Here is a 19,557-nt window from a genome sequence, read left to right on the forward strand (position 1 = left end):
CCAGGATGGGAGGGTGGGTTGTAGGGGGGCGTAGACCTGACCAGGTAGTCACGGAGGGAACGGTCTTTGCGGAAGGCAGAAAGGGGTGGGGAGGGAAATATTTCCCTGGTGGTGGGTCTGTTTGGAGGTGGCGAAAATGTCGGTGGATGATTTGGTTTATGCGAAGGTTGGTAGGGTGGAAGGTGAGCACCAGGGGCGTTCTGTCCTTTTTACGGTTGGAGGGGTGGGGTAAAAGGTTGTGTACAGCAGAAACATGGTCTTGGAATGGTTGGTGTGAATTACCTCTGTGTAGGAAACACTATGCAATAGATTTCACAGGTGAACTAAACCCCTTTCAATCCAAAGTGCTCTCAAGACTCTAAGTGACACCTCCAATTCCCAAACTCAATAACTTGGTTTGGTTTTCCTAAAATTTTAAACCTCATAACCTAAACCTGTTCAATTAATAGCCATTCTTGTGATGGAGTTTTTGAAATTTCGATACTAAGAAAACAGCAATTGCTTGGAGTAAAGAAAATATTACTTGCATTACACCTAATATTGTAGACTTTTTCAAACTTTAGTGAATCACTACTCTGTGGGCAAGAAATATTTAACTTCCCCTTTACCATGACCTAGATTATTTGAAGCATGTATATTTCATAAAAGATGCACACTCTCTAACAGCCTAATGCCACACCCCTATCTTTTCAAAATAGCAGATTTGCTCTCTTTGGACCATTGCCCAATTCTCTTTTGGAACCCACAGCTGGGTCTGCCTCCATTACACATTCAGATGAATTGTGGATCTGAACCATTCGCTGCGATGAAAATATAGTTTTCTTCATGTTACAATTGCTTCTCTTAACAATCAACCTGGATCTGTCCCCTCTGGTCCTTGATCCTTTCATCAATGCATACAGTTTCCTTCTGTCAGCTCTGTAAAGATCCCTCAAAATTGCGATACCACTATCAAACGAACCTCTCAGGGCAATAAATGCTAGTTTTGCCAATAATGCCCACATCCCAGAATGAATATAAAAATAAAGTTGACTATTTCTCTCTTCAATTCCCTGCATTACATGAATGTAGGAGCTAAGTAAATAATAACGGAAATGTATCCAATCAGCCTATGAAACTCTCCACCGTGAGCAGCTCGAAGGGCAAGGACAGTAGATATGTGGGAACACCACCAGCTGCAAGATCCCCTCCAAGGTATACACCATATACTAAGTTCAGAATATACCAACATTCCTTCACGTTCCTGGGTCAGCAGTTGTACCCTGGAGCTCACCACCACCTTTCAAGCATAACGATGGATGAGATGTAAATGTCAGTATAGCAATAATAACATCACATGAACAAATGAGGGGAAAAAAAACCCTCAGATCTGTTCCACCATTCAATTAAACTTGGGGGATTTGGTGCCATATCGCTCAAACTGTTTGTTAATCTTAACTCAGTCCAGAAAACTCCAGTTGTCGGTTTTACATAATTCTTTTGCAAATTTGTTTAACCTGAATCAGTTTGCCTGATTTTGAACCAATACCTTTTGGTTATTTTGCATAGTGTATACACAGGCTTCAATAACCATCAAATGCCCACATTTCCTAAAGCTATGAGGAGAGACTATGCTGACGAAACAGCCAAACGTAAAATTACTGCCACTTAATTATCAGAGCCTGAACATGACAGCCTGTTGTTCAGTGAATGCTTCAGCAAGTTGAGTTTCAGACAAAGCAAGGCCCATAAAAAAGTTTTCAGAATGGAGGTTGATAAACTGTTGAATAAAATATTTAAAAGGATAAAAAACATGGCAACGTGTGTAATTGGGTAGATCTCTTTGGCTCTATCAATGAGTCAGTACAATACAAAGGGCTGAATGGTCTCCTTTTAGTGCAGTAAAATTCCAAAATCCAAACATTTTATGACTTCAATCACAACAATTTGGCAGTAATTGTTTAACCTCTCATCCCCTTTAATTTACAGCTATTACATTCATTTTGTACATACAAGCATCATATCAGATATGATTAATAGTCACATGGTTTAAAAGAAAATTAGTTTTTTTTACAGCAATAAAATAATTGAATTGATATAATCTGTAAAAGAATGAACTTACATGAACGCCTTTTCACAACCCAATAAGATCTCAAAGTACTTTGTCATCAATTAAGTACATTTGGAACTGTTGTCACGTTGATTTTGAAGGGAAACATGAAAATCAAATTGCACAGAGCAAGATGTCACAGCCAACAATGCAATAATGACCAAATTATTGCAAAATAATGACCGATGTAGCCTCCTCTATATTGGGGAGACAGGCCGCCTACTTGCGGAACATTTCAGAGAACACCTCTGGGACACCTGGACCAACCACCCCGTGGCTCAACACTTCAACTCCCCCTCCCACTCCACCAAGGACATGCAGGTCCTTGGACTCCTCCATTGCCAGACCATAGCAACACGACGGCTGGAGGAAGAGCACCTCATCTTCCACCTCGGAACCCTCCAACCAGAAGGGATGAACTCAGATTTCTCCAGTTTCCTTCTTTCCCCTCCCCCCACCTTGTCTCAGTCCCAACCCTTGAACTCAGCACCATCTTCCTAACCTGCAATCTTCTTCCTGACCTCTCCGCCCCCACCCCAACTCTGGCCTATCACCCTCACCTTAACCTCCTTCCACCTATCACATTTCCAATGCCCCTCCCCCAAGTCCCTCCTCCCTATCTTTTATCTTAGCCTGCTTGGCACACTTTCCTCATTCCTGAAGAAGGGCTCATGCCCGAAACGTCGATTCTCCTGCTCCTTGGATGCTGCCTGACCTTCTGCGCTTTTCCAGCAACACATTTTCAGCTCTGATCTCCAGCATCTGCAGTCCTCACTTTCTCCAATAATGACCAAATAATCTATTTTAGTGATATTTGTTAAGGGACAGATCTAGGCAAGGATCCAGGGAAAACTCATCTGCTTTTCTTTAAATTTCGCAGCAGAATCTCTTATGTCCACCAAGAGGACAGGGCTTTAGTTTAACTATTCAATCAATAATACGCTGTCAATGTGGGTAGGGACAGTATCAGCCTAGATTCTGCACTCAATTGTCCGGAATGGATCTCAAGCTTCAGTGTTGAGGACCCACGAATGATCAGCAGCCAAGAAAGGAACGAATGTGACTGTTGTTACCAAAGCCTAACAAGGTACTTACCTAATCGTCTAAGATTGGGGAGCATGTGCACAACAAAAAGTCGATAGTCTGTTTCATTTTTGGACACAGGATTCAGTCTCAGGTCAAGTTCTTTCAAACAACCCAGATTACGAAGGAGAAAAATCTCTTTCAAACTTGCTATCTTGTTATAATATAGGTTGAGCTTTTCCAGATGAATCAGGTGTTGGATCCCCTGTGTGCACAATATAGAAAGTGAAAGTGCATTAAAATTTTGTCTATTTTAAGTCTTCTCAAATAACTTTTCTCTAAAGCATTCATTTATGAACAAATATTTATTTGAAATTATTTTTGGAAACAGAAGGATCTGTCACATTACTAAATGGCTCCAATGAGTTGAAAATCATTCTAACTCTGCGACACTATTCTGAGGAAGAAAAGTCCAGTAGCTTGCAACATCCATACAACAACATTTAAAAATGCAAGTCCAATGTTGCTCTTGAGAGGTACCCTGCTACTCCATAAGGTCAATTGCGACAATTCTCACAGATACTCTGAGCACTGAAATCAATGCATGGTGTGAAGTTGGCTGCTTCCAAATTAGTTTTCCAGGGCAGAAAACAGGCTGATTTATTTGTGAAGTAGTGAATGTTTCAAGACATCATAAATGATAATAACTGCAGAAGTGGGCGGCACAGTGGTTAGCACTGCTGCCTCACAGCGCCAGAGACCCGGGTTCAATTCCCGCCTCAGGCGACTGACTGTGTGGAGTTTGCACGTTCTCCCAGTGTCTGTGTGGGTTTCCTCCGGGTGCTCTGGTTTCCTCCCATAGTCCAAAGATGTGCAGGTTAGGTGAATTGGCCATGCTAAATTGCCCCTAGTGTTAGGTAAGGGGTAAATGTAGGGGTATGGGTGGGCTACGGTTCGGCGGGTCGGTGTGGACTTGTTGGGCCGAAGGGCCTGTTTCCACACATTAATGTAATCTAATCTAATCTAAAGATCTTTTCTGGCACTAAAAGTGTACAAGTGTAGATACTTACTTCTTCAGAAGTTAATTAGTGTTAGAGGTTTTCTAAACAGCAAATTTTTCCTGATGTTTTCTACATATAACATATAATAAATAAGACCAGGAGTAGACCTCTTGAACCCTCAAGTGTATCCATCTCTCAACAAGATCGAGGTTAATCTCTGCCAGGTCTTAATTCCACATTTGTGCCAGTTCAACATAGCCATCAACACCCTGGTATTTCAAAAATCTACCAACCTCCTCTTTAAATACTTTCAAGCCTCTACCCTCTACAATTTTCTGGAATTCCAGACATAACTACCTTCTGAGAAAAGAGATTCCTTCACATTTGACTTTAAATCAGTGTCCCTTTCACTCTGTACGTATGTCCCCTAATTGAAGATGTTCCCCCCCAACTAGTGGAAACATCTTCTCAACATCTACGCTGTCAAGCCCTCTCAGAATGTTGTATGTTTCATTAAGATCACCCCTCATTTTCCCACTTTCTAATAAAGGCCTAACCTGTTTAGCATTTTTGATCTGCCAATCTCTTCATTCCAGTAGCTTAATGAATTTCTTTTGAACAGCCTCTAATGTTGCTCTCATTCTTAAACCCATAGCTCATTCCTCAATTTGGATTTTGCTTTCCATAAATGGTTTAAATCTAATTTATACTTTTGATTTGAAATCAAAGTGCCTGAGTTATAATTTTTCAATCTGATTTGATCAAGAACCTCTCAGATGCCGGTACAAAGCACCACATTGGATCAGACACTGAATTTGAGCAATTTTCAACTAAAAAACTGCAAATCATAGAACCTTACAGTGTGGAAGCCAGCCATTCAGCTCGTCAGTCCACACTGCGTCCTCCAAAGAGTACCTCACCCAGACCCACACCCCTAACCTGTCCCTGAAACCCCATACTTCCCATGGCTAATCCAACTAGCCTGCACTTCCCTGGACACCATGAGCAATTTAGTATGGCCAATCCACCTAACCTGCACATCTTTGGACTGTGGGACAAAAAAACATGCAGATACATGGAGAATGTGCAAACTCCATACAGTTGCCTGAGGGCACTGTGCCTTTGTTGCAGCTGTCAATGAGTTCAACAAGCAATGCTCCTTTGCCATTGATTGCAAACTTCAAACTCAAACTTATTGAATGTAATAATAAATTCCTAACATTGATAACCATGTGTTAAATGCGTATGTCTATGGCAGCCTGCATGCACATTAAACAGGGAAAAACGACATGGTGTTTGTTAACAGTTCATTAACTACTGAATTGATTTTTAAACTGGAACTCAGCAGGGTGAATGAAATAATGAGGACGGGGTTATCTTTTCTAGCTTGGAACAAGATTTTGCCACACTTGCAACAGATAACAGATTAATTATTGGATTTTTATACCAAAGTGATTGAATATTCAACACCTTGCGCCCTTCGGGAGGGAGTTCCAGGATTTTGACCCAGCAACAGTCAAAGAACAGCAATATACTGTACTTACATTTCAGGACAGTAGGTGGCTTGGTGGGTCTCTTATGGGTGGCGATATTCCCATGTATCTGCTGTCCTTGACCTTAGGTGTCAGGCTTTGGGTATCAGAGCAGTCTTGCCTCAGAACTTGGTTCTAGCCCAACCCAAGAGTGAAGTATAAAGCCCACGCCAACCACCCACGGTAGTGAAGGAGTATGACACAGCTAAAGGTGCGATCCTTTAGATGGGACATAAAGGCCCCCATTTACCTTCTTATGTGGATGCAAATGATCCCATGGCACTATTTTGAAAGAAGGGATAAAATTATCCTTTAGTGTCCTAGCTAATAGTAAAATTTCCACAAGCATCAGCAAAGAAAAAAATCAGGTCATTATCACAGTTCTTGCAGGACATTGCAAACAAATTGTTTGCCGTATTTCCAATATTATGGAACTGACTACATTTCAAAAAGTGCATAATTGGCTGAAATGTTCTTTAGGATATCCTGAGGTCATGACACATGAGAGAAAGTAACAACTGCGGATGCTGGAGATCAGAGTCGAAAAGTGTAGCACTGGAAGAGTAAAGCAGGTCAGGCTGCATCTGAGGAGCAAGAGAGTCGGCGTTTCGGGTATGAACTCTTCATCAGGAATGTAGGGACGGGAGGGTGGAGAAGGGAGCGGAGAGAAAAATGGAAGGGTGGGGGGGAAGGTAGCTGGGAAGCCGATAGGTGTATACAGGTGGGAGGTGATAATGATAGGTCGGAGGGGAGGGTGGCATAGATAGGTGGGAATGAAGATGGACAGGTAGGACAGTTCAAGAGGGCAGTGCCAAGTGGGAGGGACAGGTGATGAGGAAACTGGTGAAGTCGGCGTTGATGCCGTGTGGTTGGAGGATCCCAAGGTGGAAGATGAGGCATTCTTCCTCTAGTTGTTGGGACCCTCCAACCACATGGCATCAAGAACAATTTCACCAGTTTCCTTATCTCAAGTCCCCTTATCTCATCCCAGATCCAACCCTCCAACTTGGCACGGCCCTCTTGAACTGTTCTACCTGTCCACTTTCTTTCCCATCTCCACCCTCCCCTCCAACCTATTACTAATCACCCCCAGCTGCCTTCCCTTCACCCCCACTCTCACCCCCGTATTTATGTCTCAGCCCCCACCCGCCCCACATTCCTGATGAAGGGCTTGTGCTGAAACGTTGACTCTCCTGCTCCTAGGATGCTGCCTGACCTGCTGTGCTTTTCCAGCACCACACATCATGACATATGCACAATAAATGAAAGTTATTTCATTCTTTCAAGCACTTTATCCAGTTTGGGATCGTCTGTACATGCAAGTTCACTTATCCATATATATTTAATGGAGAGTAATCAGCAGGCCGCCTTGTCATGGAGTGAAACCCACAATCCTGGTACTTTTTTCAATGAAGTCAATACACTTTTGATTGGAATAAATGGATCGCTATCAACGGGAAGGACCTGGGCTAGCTTTATATTTACTCATCAAAGGGCACTGAATCCAAGTGTTGTTAACAACGTCACTACCCAAAATGAAGTTAGTTAATGTGACAAAAGTCAAAAGCCAAACCAGAGTCTTTTCCAGTGTATTAGACTAACACAAATATGCACACTTCAGCAACTTCTATTTATTATCCGAAGGGTCAAGCAACCTAGTAATGAGAAACTAAGAGGCAGGTAAATATCACAGATATTTGTGATTTTTTTTTTTACAGTCACACCCCAAACCTCCAACAAAATGTGATCTTCACCAAGATGTTAAAAACAAAATTGATGATGATAGTGGGAGTGCAGGTAGGCAGGGAATTTCTATCAGTCTCCTTTGGCAAAAGGAACCCACCTAGTGGCCTCAATTTACACCAGAGGATGCCAAGCTCTTATACCAGGTATTCTCCAACACTGCCATAAGTCCATTTCTCACTTGAAGGAATTCAGTGAATCAGCATTCACTGCATAAGCCAGCAACCGGTTTGACAGGTTCATTATTCTCTGTGAAAATAACAGCCTAATAAGTAGCCTAGTTTTGGCCTTGAGCTATCTGTAAGCACGACCATTGACCCACACTAATGTGCTTATGTGAAGAACTTGCATTTGTTTAGCACCTTTAAGAGGGTAAAACATTCCAAGGCACTTCATAATAGCACAATTGAACTAGACTTGATATTTGGTTGCTTCGGGGATATTAGGAGAGGAAATAAGTGCATTTTAAATGAATTTCTTAAAAGGGAGATCAAAGTGGGGGGGGGGATGTTTCTGGATAAAATTCTACAACATCAGTGAGGCATCTGAAGGTGCAACAGCCAAAAATCAGGGAACTGCAAAAGTCCAGAATTGAGCTCTTCACTTGTTTTTAAATAAGCCTTCATCAAATTTATTTCGATAAAAAGGTACTAAGAAAGAATACGGGAACCTCAAATAAAAGCAAAATATTCTCGATGCTGGAAATCTGAAACAAACCCAATAAAAATGCTGGAGAAACTCAGCTGGTCAACATCTAGGAGAGAGAAACAGAGTTAATGCTTCAAGTCTGGCATGACTTTTCAAAACTGAAACTCATCTGGATATCACCCTAGATATACATAAAATAGTGTGTTGGCCTATTTGCAATGCTGATTTCTCACTGCTGCAGCCCATTGGTGTTTTGGCATTAGGTTTTAATATATAGTCCTTGCCAAAATCAATTCGGTATTTCTAAACATCACTACAAAGAAATCATAAGTGAACATGCTTCTAAGGTTGCAAACTGATCTAAATCATTTAGCTATAAACAAAATTAATTCCTTACACCAGTCATTAATGCATCCTTTATTTATTCCCTCTACTGCCAACTGTACTGAAGTAAACTGTACAGTAGTAACACACTGAGCATAACAGAGATTAAAACAAAAATGTTTCATTGCAATCAGCGTTAAAGTCTAATGATGCATCCCTTATAAGTTTGTGAATAAATGTCCTGCTTAAATTTTACTTCAATTAAGTTAATACCGGGAAGAGGAGAAGGCACTTTTGCATCAGCATTCCAAAGCTGCAAAAGAGTGATAAAAACAGGTGCTTCTCCTCGGAATACTATCCAGCTACCCATGCTGAAAACAATATCTGTCATAGATGTAATATGAGAAAAGAGAATGAGCTCTGCTGTGATGTCTTTCACAGCCAAATAGCCTGCCAGAATGTACTGTGCACAATCACACACAAGGAAATGAAGAGACACTTGAAAGATGAGTTCTGCTGAGACACGCCCTAATTTCATTCAATATTCTTGATAATGAAAAAATTCCTGTTCAAGGTCTTTTCTGCTAATGAAAAACATAGCTAACTAGGCTATTTATTTGTAAAAATTAACAAATGATAACACATTTGCACATTGAGTAATTTGTCAACTTTACAACCCTAGTTCATATGAAAGGGGACAGAGAGCACATTGGTTCCAAGTAAATGTATCAGGAAATGCATTGTGTAATTAGCATATGACAGCAGTTTTTAAACATACTTTATGAAATCACAAGGACAAAAAGGGGACATGAGATAGCTTTGGCGAATAGGATTAAGGAGAATCAAATGGGATTTTATAAATACATCAAGGACAAATGGGTAACAGGGGAGAGAATAGGGTCCCTTAAAGATCAGCAAGGCCACTATGTATGGAACCGCAGAAGGTGGCAAAGATATTAAACAAGTATTTCGCATCAATGTTTACTGTGGATAAGAATATGAAAGATCGAGAATTTGGGGAAATAAATAGCAACATCTTGGAATATGTCCAGATTACTGAGATGGTGGTGCTGGGCGTCTTAAAACGCATAAACGTAGATAAATTCTCAGGACCTGATCAAGTGAACCCTAGAACTCGGTGGGAATCTAGAGAAGAGATTGCTGGGCCCCTGCTGAGGTATTTGTACCATTGATAGCCACAGGTGAGGTGCCGGAAGACTGGTTGGCTAACGTGATACCACTATTTACAAAGAGTGGTAAGGAAAAGCTCGGGAACTATAGACCGGTAAGCCTGACATCAGCTGAGGGCAAGTTGTTGGAGGGAATCCTGAGGGACAGGATGTACATGTATTTGGAAAGGCAAGGACTGATTAGGGATAGTCATCATTGATTTGCGCATGGGATATTATGGCTCATGGACTTAATTGGGTTTTTTGTGATAGTAATAAAGGGGATTGATGAGGGCCGAGCGGTGGACGTGGTTAATATAGACTTCAGTCAAGCATTCAACAAGGTTCCTCATGGTAGACTGATTAACAAGGTTAGATCACACAGAAGAGGGAGGATTAGCTATTTGGCTGTAGAACTGGCACAAAGGAGTGTAGTGGTGGAGGGTTGCTTTTCAGACTGGAGGCCTGTGACCAGTGGTGTGCCACAAGAATTGGTGGTGGGTCCACTGCTTTTCATCATTTATATAAATACTTTGGATGTGAAGATAGGAGGTATGGTTATTACATTTGCAGATGACACCAAAATTGGAGGTGTAGTGAACAGCAAAGAAGGTTACCTCAGAAAACAACAGAACCTTGATCAAATGGGCCAATGGATCGAGAAGTGGCAAATGGAGTTTAATTTAGATGAATGTGAGGTGCTGCATTTTATAAAGGCAAATTAGGGCTTATCATTTAATGATAAGACCCTGAGGAATGTTGCTGAACAAAGAGACCTTGGAGTGCAGGTTCAGAGTTCCTTGAAAGTAGAGACACAGGATAGTGAAGAAGGGCGCTTGGTATGCTTGCCTTTATTGGTCAGGGCATTGAGTATAGGAGTTGGGAGGTCATGTTGTGGCTGTACAGGACATTAATTAAGCCACTTTTGGAATACTGCGTACAATTCTGGTCTCCCTACTATAAGAAGGATGTTGTGAAACTTGAAAAGATTCAGGAACGATTTACAAGAATGTTGCTAGGATTGGAGGGTTTGAGCTATAGGGAGAGGCTGAATAGGTTGGGGCTATTTTCCGTGGAGCATCAGAGGCTGAGGAGTGATCTTATTGAGGTTTATACAGTCATGAGGAACACAGATAGGTTAAGTAGACAAGATCATTTTTCGTAAGGGTCGGGATGTCCAAAACTAGAGGACATAGGTTTAGAGTGAGAGGGGAAAGATTTAAAAGGGAGCTGGGGGCAACTTTTTCACGTAGAGGGTGATGAGTGTGTGGAATGAGCTGCCAGAAGAAATAGTGGAGGCTGGTACAATTACGACATATCAAAGGCTTCTGCATAGTTATATGGATAGGAAGGGCTTCGAGGGGTATGGACCAAATGCTGGCAAATGGAACTAGATTTATTTCGGCTATCTGGTCTGCATGGAGTTGAACCGAAGAGTCTGTTTCTTTGCTGTATATCTCTATCACACTATAAATCACTGAAGTCGGAGAAACATGCAGAGGGCTGGAAAATGGCTAATTGTAACGCACCTGTTTAAGAAAAGGAGGCAGAAGGCATCAGCCTGACATTGGTTATTAGTACGATTTAAGAGTCCATTCTTAAAGATGCAATTATATAGTACTTGGAAGTACATGGTAAAATAGGGCTGAGTTAGCACTGTTTCATCAAGAGGAGGTCAAGCCTGACCAATGTGTTAGATCTATTTGGATTTCCAGAAGGTCTTTAACAAGGTGCAGTACAGAAGGCTGCTAAATAAGGATAAGAGTCCAAGGTGTTTGGAATAAAGAACCAGCATGGATAGAGGATTGGCCGACTGACAGGAAACAGAGAGTTGGGACAAAGCAGTCTTTTTCAGGATGGCAGATGATGACTAGTGGAGCTCTGCAGGGGTCAGTGTTGGGACCACAACTGTTCACATTATACATTAACTATCTGGACAAAAGAACTGAGAGCATTGCTGCTAATTTTGCAGATGACACAAAGATAAGTGGAGGGACAGGTCATGTTGAGGAAGCAGTGAGGCTGTAGAAGGACTTGGACAGGCTAGGAGTGGCAGATGGAATATAACGTGGGGAAGTGAGAGGTTATGCACTTTGGTAGAAAGAAGAGGCTTAGATTATTTTCTAACTGGGGAAAGGACTTGAGAGCCCTAGTTCAGGATTCAATAAAGGAGGTTCAGCTGGCAGGTAGGAAGGCAAATAGAATGTTAGGATTCATTTTGACAGGGCTAGAATACAAAAGTAGGGATAGATTGCTGAGGCTATATAAGGTTCTGTTCAGATTGCATTTGGAATATTGTGAACAGTGAATGCTGATCTTGGAGATGGTTCAGAGGAAGTTCACAAATTTGAAACTGGGAGTAATGAGCTTGTCATATAAAGGAGCAGTTGAGGACTCTAGTTCTGTAGTCAATTGAGATTAGAAGGATAAGGGGAATCTCATTGAAACTAACAGAATATTGAGAAGCCTGAATAGAGTGGAACGTGGAGAAGAAGTTACCATTAGTATGAGAGACTTGGACCAGAAGGCATAGCCTCGAAGTGAAGACACAATATTTAGGGAATGGGAAGAGATGGGAGAATTTCTTCAGCCAGAAAGCCATGAATCTGTGGAATCCAGTGCCACAGAAAGCTATGGAAGTCAAGTCATCAACTCTTTTCAGACAGATAAGTTCTTGATTAATAGGGGGATCAAAGGTTACAGAGAGAAAGCAGGAGAATGAGGTTGGGAAACATATCAGTCATGATTGAATAATTGAATCAGGACCTGTGCAAACTAAGCATTGTGATTAATTTTCTACTGTGACGTTCAAAAAAAATTGCCTTGTCCCTGCTTCCATCCCAGTTGAGATTAGTCAACACTGCATGGACAGGGTCTAACAAAATACAAACGGATTGAACTTGGGCTTCTCAGGCTGTACTGCTGAATGGTCACAATAGGCCATGTTTTTAACCATGCACTTTCAGGGAAGCGTTTTGCTAACTTTAATAATTTCAAGTGAAATTAATCCCTCCTTGATGAATAGAGGTTCTCATTTTCACAGTGATATGAGCCTTCTCCAGCAAGGTAGTAGCTTATCTTCTGATCCAAGCCCAAAACGCTGTCACAAGACGACCATCAAGTTTTCTTTAGTTACCTGGATAATTAGCTCACCAGCACAACAATGATTTATTGCCCATTCTGGTTGACCTGAGAAGCTGGTGGTAGGCTTCTTTTTGACCTATTACAGTACTTTGACACAACTGAGTGACTCTATGGGCCATTTTAGCATATAGTTAAAAGTCAATTGCAGAGATAGGCCAGACAGGATAAAAACAACATATTTCCTTCCTTCAAGGACGGTTATGAACTAGCTGGGTTTTTAAGACAATTGGACAGATCTGATCATAGCTCTTAATTTCATTATTATTTTAAGTAGACTTCAAACTCTCAAAAAGCCATGGGAAAATCAGAACTCCCTCACCAAATTATTTACCTAGTATCGCAACCACGGTACGAGGAAACCTCATATTTCACTGAATTTCACAACTTGGCATTTAATGCCAATGAGGCTGTAAGCAAAGCTGAAGATGACTCAAGGATCCGTAGCTCCATCTGGACACTTCCAGCACAGTATATAAAACAAAACTGAGATACCAGCATTCCTGCTTGCTTGCTCAAAGTATTTCTAACATCAATTGAGCTGGGAGCAAAATGTTGCACACAAGGGCAAACAACGGTACAATAAGTGGTTTAAATAGGGGGGAGAAAATAGTAATGTAGTAGTGGTAGAGGAGAACATTTTCTCTGCGGCCATGAGTGGGAGCCCCAAATGCTGTGTTGCCTACCTAGGCCCCCCGGGTAAGGACATCTCCTCGGGGGTAGAAAGGAAATTGGGAGAGGGAGGGGAGGGAACCAGTAAGTCAGCATCAACATTGGAGCCAACGATATTAACTGGACGAGAAAGGAGGTTCTGATGAACAGTTAGGAGCTAAATTAGAAAGCTGAACCTCCAAGATAACAGTCTCAGAGTTACTATCTGTGCCTTGGACAAACTGGAATATGGTAAATAAAGTCAAGGAATTACGTATGTGGTTCAGAGACTGGTCAGAGTAGAATAGGTTTCAGTTTGTGGGGCACTGACAGCAGTTGGAATAGAAGGGAGCAGTTCTTCACTTTAACCACATGGAATGAGTATCCTGGCAAATCGATAACAAAGGCTCTGGATAAGGGCTTTAAACAGTGGGGTGGGCATCTGGGTGAAGGAAAATGTAGGCTTACAAAGCAAAAGCATATTGCAGCATTACAGGTCAGGTACTGATACCCAAAATGGGACAGCAAGTGAATGAGTATACAAACATTGGGGACTCCTGTGGTGCAGTGACAGTACCCACAAGCTTTAAACCAGGAATGCTGGGTTCAAGTCCTACTTAATCCAGGAATGTGCAATAACACTAAACAGGTTGATTTGAAAATATCTATAAACAGTGAAAAACAAAAGTAAACAGAATCGAAGGGGGAAAACAATTGTAAAAAGGCAACATAGTTGGCTCTTCACTTGAATGCACTTCAGATTTGGAACAAAATAAATAAATTAATAGCACAAATACAGGTTATTGGGGATGATCTTATTGCCATCACAGAGCCGATTGTTACACGAGAACAAAGCTGGGAACAGAACAAAACAAAGAAAAATGTGAGGTGCTGCATTTTGGGAAAGTAAATCTCAGCAAGACTTATACACTTAATGGTAAGGTCCTTAGGGAGTGTTGCTGAACAAAGAGACCTTGGAGTGCAGGTTCATAGCTCCTTGAAAGTAAAGTCGCAGGTAGATAGGATAGTGAAGAAGGTATTTGATATGCTTTCCTTTATTGGTCAGAGTATTGAGTACAGGAGTTGGGAGGTTATGTTACAGCTATACAGGACATTGGTTAGGCCACCTATCGGAAGGATGTTGTGAAACTTGAACGGGTTCAGAAAAGATTTACAAGGATGTTTCCAGGGTTGGAGGATTTGAGCTATGGGGAGAGGTTGAAAAGGCTGGAGCTGTTTTCCTTGGAGCATCAGAGGCTGAGGGGTGACATTATAGAGATTTATAAAATCATGAGGGACTAGAAAAAGTCTTTTGCCTGGGGTGAGGGAGTCCAGAACTAGAAGGCATAGGTTTAGGGTGAGAGAGGAAAGATATAAGAGAGACCTAAGGGGCATAGTTTTCAAACAGAGGGTGGTACATGTATGAAATGAGCCGCCAGAGGAAGTGGTGGAGGCTAGTACAATTGCAACATTTAAAAGGCAACTGGATGGGTAAATGAATTGGAAGGGTTTGGAGGGATATGGGCCGGGTGCTGGCAGGTGGGACTAGATTGAGTTGGGATATCTGGTCGGCATGGGCAAATTGGATTGAAGGGTCTGTTTCTATGCTGTACATCTCTATGACTCTAAATGAAGAAAGAACAAGGAAGTAGCTGCTACAAGGACAAAATGAACAACTGGAACAAAAACAGTAGGTTGCTGCGTTTGCAGAGCAGGAAGTGTACAGTATGACAACATTTGGAAACTATGAGCTATTGAAATTTACTACCTGTAAACTAAAATAGTCCACAAATTATTAAATCGTTCCACAGTATTTTGTGCTGATTCTGCACCCATCCCCATTTTCTCTCCAGCTGATTTTAAAGTCTTAAGGAAATATAATTGTCTAGGCACAACAGTCAGTTTCCCTTTGATATCTAAGCTCATTGATTCTTACCTCCAAGCATATATCTTGAACAGCCTTTCCACGCCAAAAGCTGTCAAGGAGGATCAGAAACTGAACATACCTTCCAACAAAGACCTCTGCAAGTCAACAGAAATCCTAACAGACAAAATAGATATTACCACCATACTCCTGTACTGCTGAGAGACCTGGATCACATCTCTCTTCGTAAGTCCATGTATTATTTTTTAAAGAATTATGTGGGCCCAGATAAACATACCTTGAATGTTTACACAAAGGACACTTCACTATGGAAAAGAGAAAGGCAGTGTGCAATAGCAACAGAGTTTAGACTAAGTCATTCAGTCAGGAGGACTTTGAGGGAAAGTTTAAAAATGTTGGCAAAATTCCCTGAAAAAATCCATTTCAAAGGATTGGACACAATGTCTGCATGGCTGAAAAGTATTTTTGACAGGTCCTGTTCTCAGAACCCTCAAGTGGTCAACATTACAGGGAAGGACAAAGAAAATACTTCTAAGATACTCTGAAGCTCTCCTTGACAAGCAGCATTAATATTAATGACTGAGGTGAATTTGCCAACACTTGAACAGAACAGTGACAACTTGCCTATTAAGCTGGAACGTGTTTTGAATCAAAACCGGTTCATGATGAGGTAGAGCGGCAGGAGACAAGGAAAGAAACAGAAGTAAATCCTGAACTCGGGATCCCACTAATACAGGACATGTCTTGTCCTAGATGCCCATAAATCTCCAGATCAAAAATTAATTGTTGGCAGAAACATGTGACTGTGCAAGCATTTATCCCTTCAAGCATGCCTACCATTCAATATAATCATGCTGACCGTCCAATTCAGTACCCTGTTCCTATTTTCTCCCCATCCCCTTTTAATCCTTCAGTCATAAAGGACAGCACGGTGGCTTAGTGGTTAGCAGTGCTGCCTCACAGTGCCAGGGACCCGGGTTCAAGTCCCACCTCGGGCGACTGTCTGTATGGAGTTTGCACATTCTCCCTGTGTCTGCGTGGGTTTCCTCTGGGTGCTCCAGTTTCCTCCCATAGTCCAAAGATGTGCAGGTCAGGTGAATTGGCCATGCTAAATTGCCCATAGTGTTAGGTGTGATAGTCAGGGGTAAATAGAGGGTAGGAGAATGGGTCTGGGTGGGGAGGGGTCGGTGTGGACTTGTTGGGCCGAAGGGCCTGTTTCCATACTGTAGGGAATCTAATCATAAGAACTATATCTAACTCCTTGTTGAAAACACTCAATGCTTTGGCCTCAACTAATTTCTGTGGCAGAGAATTCCATACATTGGAATGGTAGTGTGGACTAATGTTGGCAGAATTCAAACCTCCACAAGGATACCCCCAATTGATTTCCAAACCATCCCACTCTGCTACAACTATAGAAACTCTTTGAAGACATAAGAAATTCTCGATTGAATCTGGAGCTAATGCAGGTAGCCTAAAAAGAAGAGTTTTCCAAAAAAATGTTTCAGAAAGGAGGGAGGCAGAAGACAGGAAACTGCAGGCCGGTTAGCCTGACCTTAGTAATTGCTGAGATTTTAGAGTTCATTATTAAAGTTGAGATTGCAGAGTACTTGGAAGTGTCTGGCAAAATAGGGCTAAGTCAGCACGGTTTTGTCAACGGGCGGTCTGCCTGACAAATCTGTTAGAATTCTTTGATGAAGTAATGTGCGAAATTAGGAAAAGGAGAGCCAGTGGATGTGATCTACTTGGACTTCCAGAATGCCTTTGACAAGGTGACGCAAAGAAGGCTACTAAATAAGATAACAGCCCATGATGTTCGAGGCAAGTACTGGCTGACTGATAGAAGACAGAGATCAGGAATAAAACGGGTCTTTCTCAGGATAGCAGTCGGTGACAACTATTCATGTTATACAATAATGATCTAGACAAAGAATCTGAGAGGATTGTTGCCACATTTGCAGGTGGCACACATGCAAGTGGAGGAACAGATAGGGCTGAGGAAGGCTGCAGAAGGCCTTGGTCAGGCTTAGAAAGTGGGCAAAGAAATGGTAAATGAATACTGCGTGGGAAAGTGTGTGTTTATGCACTTTGGTAGGAAGAATAATAGTATAAACTATTTTCTAAATGAGGGAAGGCTTCAGATTTGGGAATCCTAGTTCAGGATTCTCTTAAGATTAACATACCAGTCCAATAGGCAGTTAGGAAGGCAAATACAATGTCAGCATCATTTCAAATGAGCTAGAATACAGGAGCAAAGATATACAGTTGAGGCTGTCTAAAGCTCTAGTCAGACCACACTTGGACTATTTTGAGCAGTTTTGGACCCACATCTAAGGAAGGATGCATTAGCTCTGGAGGGAGTCCAAAAGAGGTTTACAAGAATGATCTCAATGATGAAGAGCTTTTCATATGAGAAGCAGTTAAGAAGTATGAGTCTGTACACAATGGAATTTAGAAGGATGAGGGGAAATCTAATTGAAACTTACAGAATACTGACAGGCCTGTATAGAGTGGATATGGAGAGACTATGACCCAAGAGCACGACCTCAGAGTGAAGGGAAGACTCTTTAGAACTAAGATGAGGAGGAATGTCTTTAACCAGAAGATGGTTCATCGACGGAATCCAATGCTACAGAAGGGAGTGAAGGCCAAGTCAATAAGTGTATTTTAAGACAGTGAGATAGAGGGATCCAGGGTTAAAGGTAGAAGGCAGGAGAATGGGTTTAGAAATGTATCAGCCATGATCAGAGCAAACCTGATGGGCTGAATGATCTACTCCTTTTTCTTATGGTCTTAAATAGTTTTTAGAACTACAATAAACAACATAAACAAATTTCCATGAATACCATACTGTAATAAATATTTCACTAAAGGGATTCCACTGATAGCATGCATTTGTGTCTATTGTAGAAGGTCCTTAATGCAATGTCTGCATCATTGAACTGAGTACAATATTTAACAGCAATACTACAAAGCAAAATGGGCTAGAGATTGACAAAAACAAGTATGAAACTGACCTCTAATGTAACAAGAGAATTACGAGATAGGTCTAGTGTTTTAAGACGGGTGAAATTTTTCAGGGACTTTCCAAGATGTGTGATCTTTTCTTCATAACTTCCTGGAAGAAACAAAGAACGTACATCCGCTGGAAGACAAAAAACAAAATCAATTTTTATTGTATGCACAAACTGAATTATGAGACAATTCATCAGAAGTCAATTATGACATTCACTTTGATGTTCCTACTTAGCAAAGAAATTGGAGCAACATGCTAAATGATTTATAGTTATTCCACATGCAACTGTTATGCTGCTTTGAAAAAGCTTTCCTTCCCCATTAGCCAAAAAAAAACCCATAGCCTCACATTCCACTTTTCCAGATGATCCTTGCAAGGAAACAGACACCACAAGCACCCTCAGCACCCCATTGTTCACATATGACCCTTCACATTGAACAAAAGGGGCAGTTCATTTGCAGAAGGTCACACAGCCAAGCCCACCTAATTTATGCTCCACATTTATTGATGCTCCAGGACAGATCACTGGTTAGCCAGAGGTAAGAACAGCATTGATTTTTGCCATTCCACGGTATCAATTCTGACTGTTGTCTCAAAATCATCACTATCAATAGACTCCATACGGTGTTCTACAATTCAGAATCTGTATTCTGATTTGTGCAAACAATTTTTCTCCTGTAGCAGATGATCATACATTGTACTCAAGATGTCCCAAATGCAGCATGGATACCCTGACTTTCCAGCATGAGATATTCAAGCATTCTATTTGCGATTTGGCTTCCTAAATTTGCAGCACTCTGTTCTTTTGATTAATGTAAAGGTTTTAATGCTGGTTCAACACATTTCCAATGCTGTTCCCCAACTGATAAACCAACTCTAAATCCCCAAATACTTGACACACAAATCATAAAAGTGGTGAATCCAGCTCAGTGCAAATCAATAAATTATTGGAAGACGGGAGATTGGAGCATAGGGACAAATGACACAATTTAGTGTAGAGTTAGCACCATAGTTTGAGAGTCCAACAGCTCAGGCAGAGTGAAGCCAAAAATGCAAAGAAAATTAGGAGATGATGGACTGAACTTGACATACTGCAAAGATAACAAATGTTTCACATGGAAAAAATGATTTGGTAAGATTCATTTCCAAAGAACTTAAAATGCATATGTCCATTTTTTATTTGAATGGTAAATTCATGCCCATCTCTAACTACCCAGAGGCCAGTTAAGAGTCAAACTTGTGGAGTCACATGCAGGCCAGATCAGGTAAGGATGGCAGTTTCCTTCCCTAAAGGATATTAATGAACCAGATGGGTTTTTACAACATGGTATCAGA

General features: G+C 41.3%; 1 protein-coding gene across 1 annotated transcript in view; it reads right to left on the reverse strand.

Annotated features, from left to right (window-relative positions):
- The window catches only part of cep72 (centrosomal protein 72), a 141,568-nt gene that overhangs the window by 107,694 nt on the left and 14,317 nt on the right, over window positions 1-19,557 (reverse strand). The window contains exons 3-4 of the mRNA XM_043718946.1: window positions 18,224-18,351; window positions 3,185-3,377 (exon numbers count right to left, since the gene is read on the reverse strand). Coding sequence (XP_043574881.1) covers window positions 3,185-3,377; window positions 18,224-18,351 — 321 coding nt within the window. The remainder of the gene's footprint in view (window positions 1-3,184; window positions 3,378-18,223; window positions 18,352-19,557) is intronic.

Source organism: Chiloscyllium plagiosum, chromosome 29 (assembly GCF_004010195.1).
Source record: "Chiloscyllium plagiosum isolate BGI_BamShark_2017 chromosome 29, ASM401019v2, whole genome shotgun sequence".
NCBI lineage: Eukaryota > Metazoa > Chordata > Chondrichthyes > Orectolobiformes > Hemiscylliidae > Chiloscyllium > Chiloscyllium plagiosum.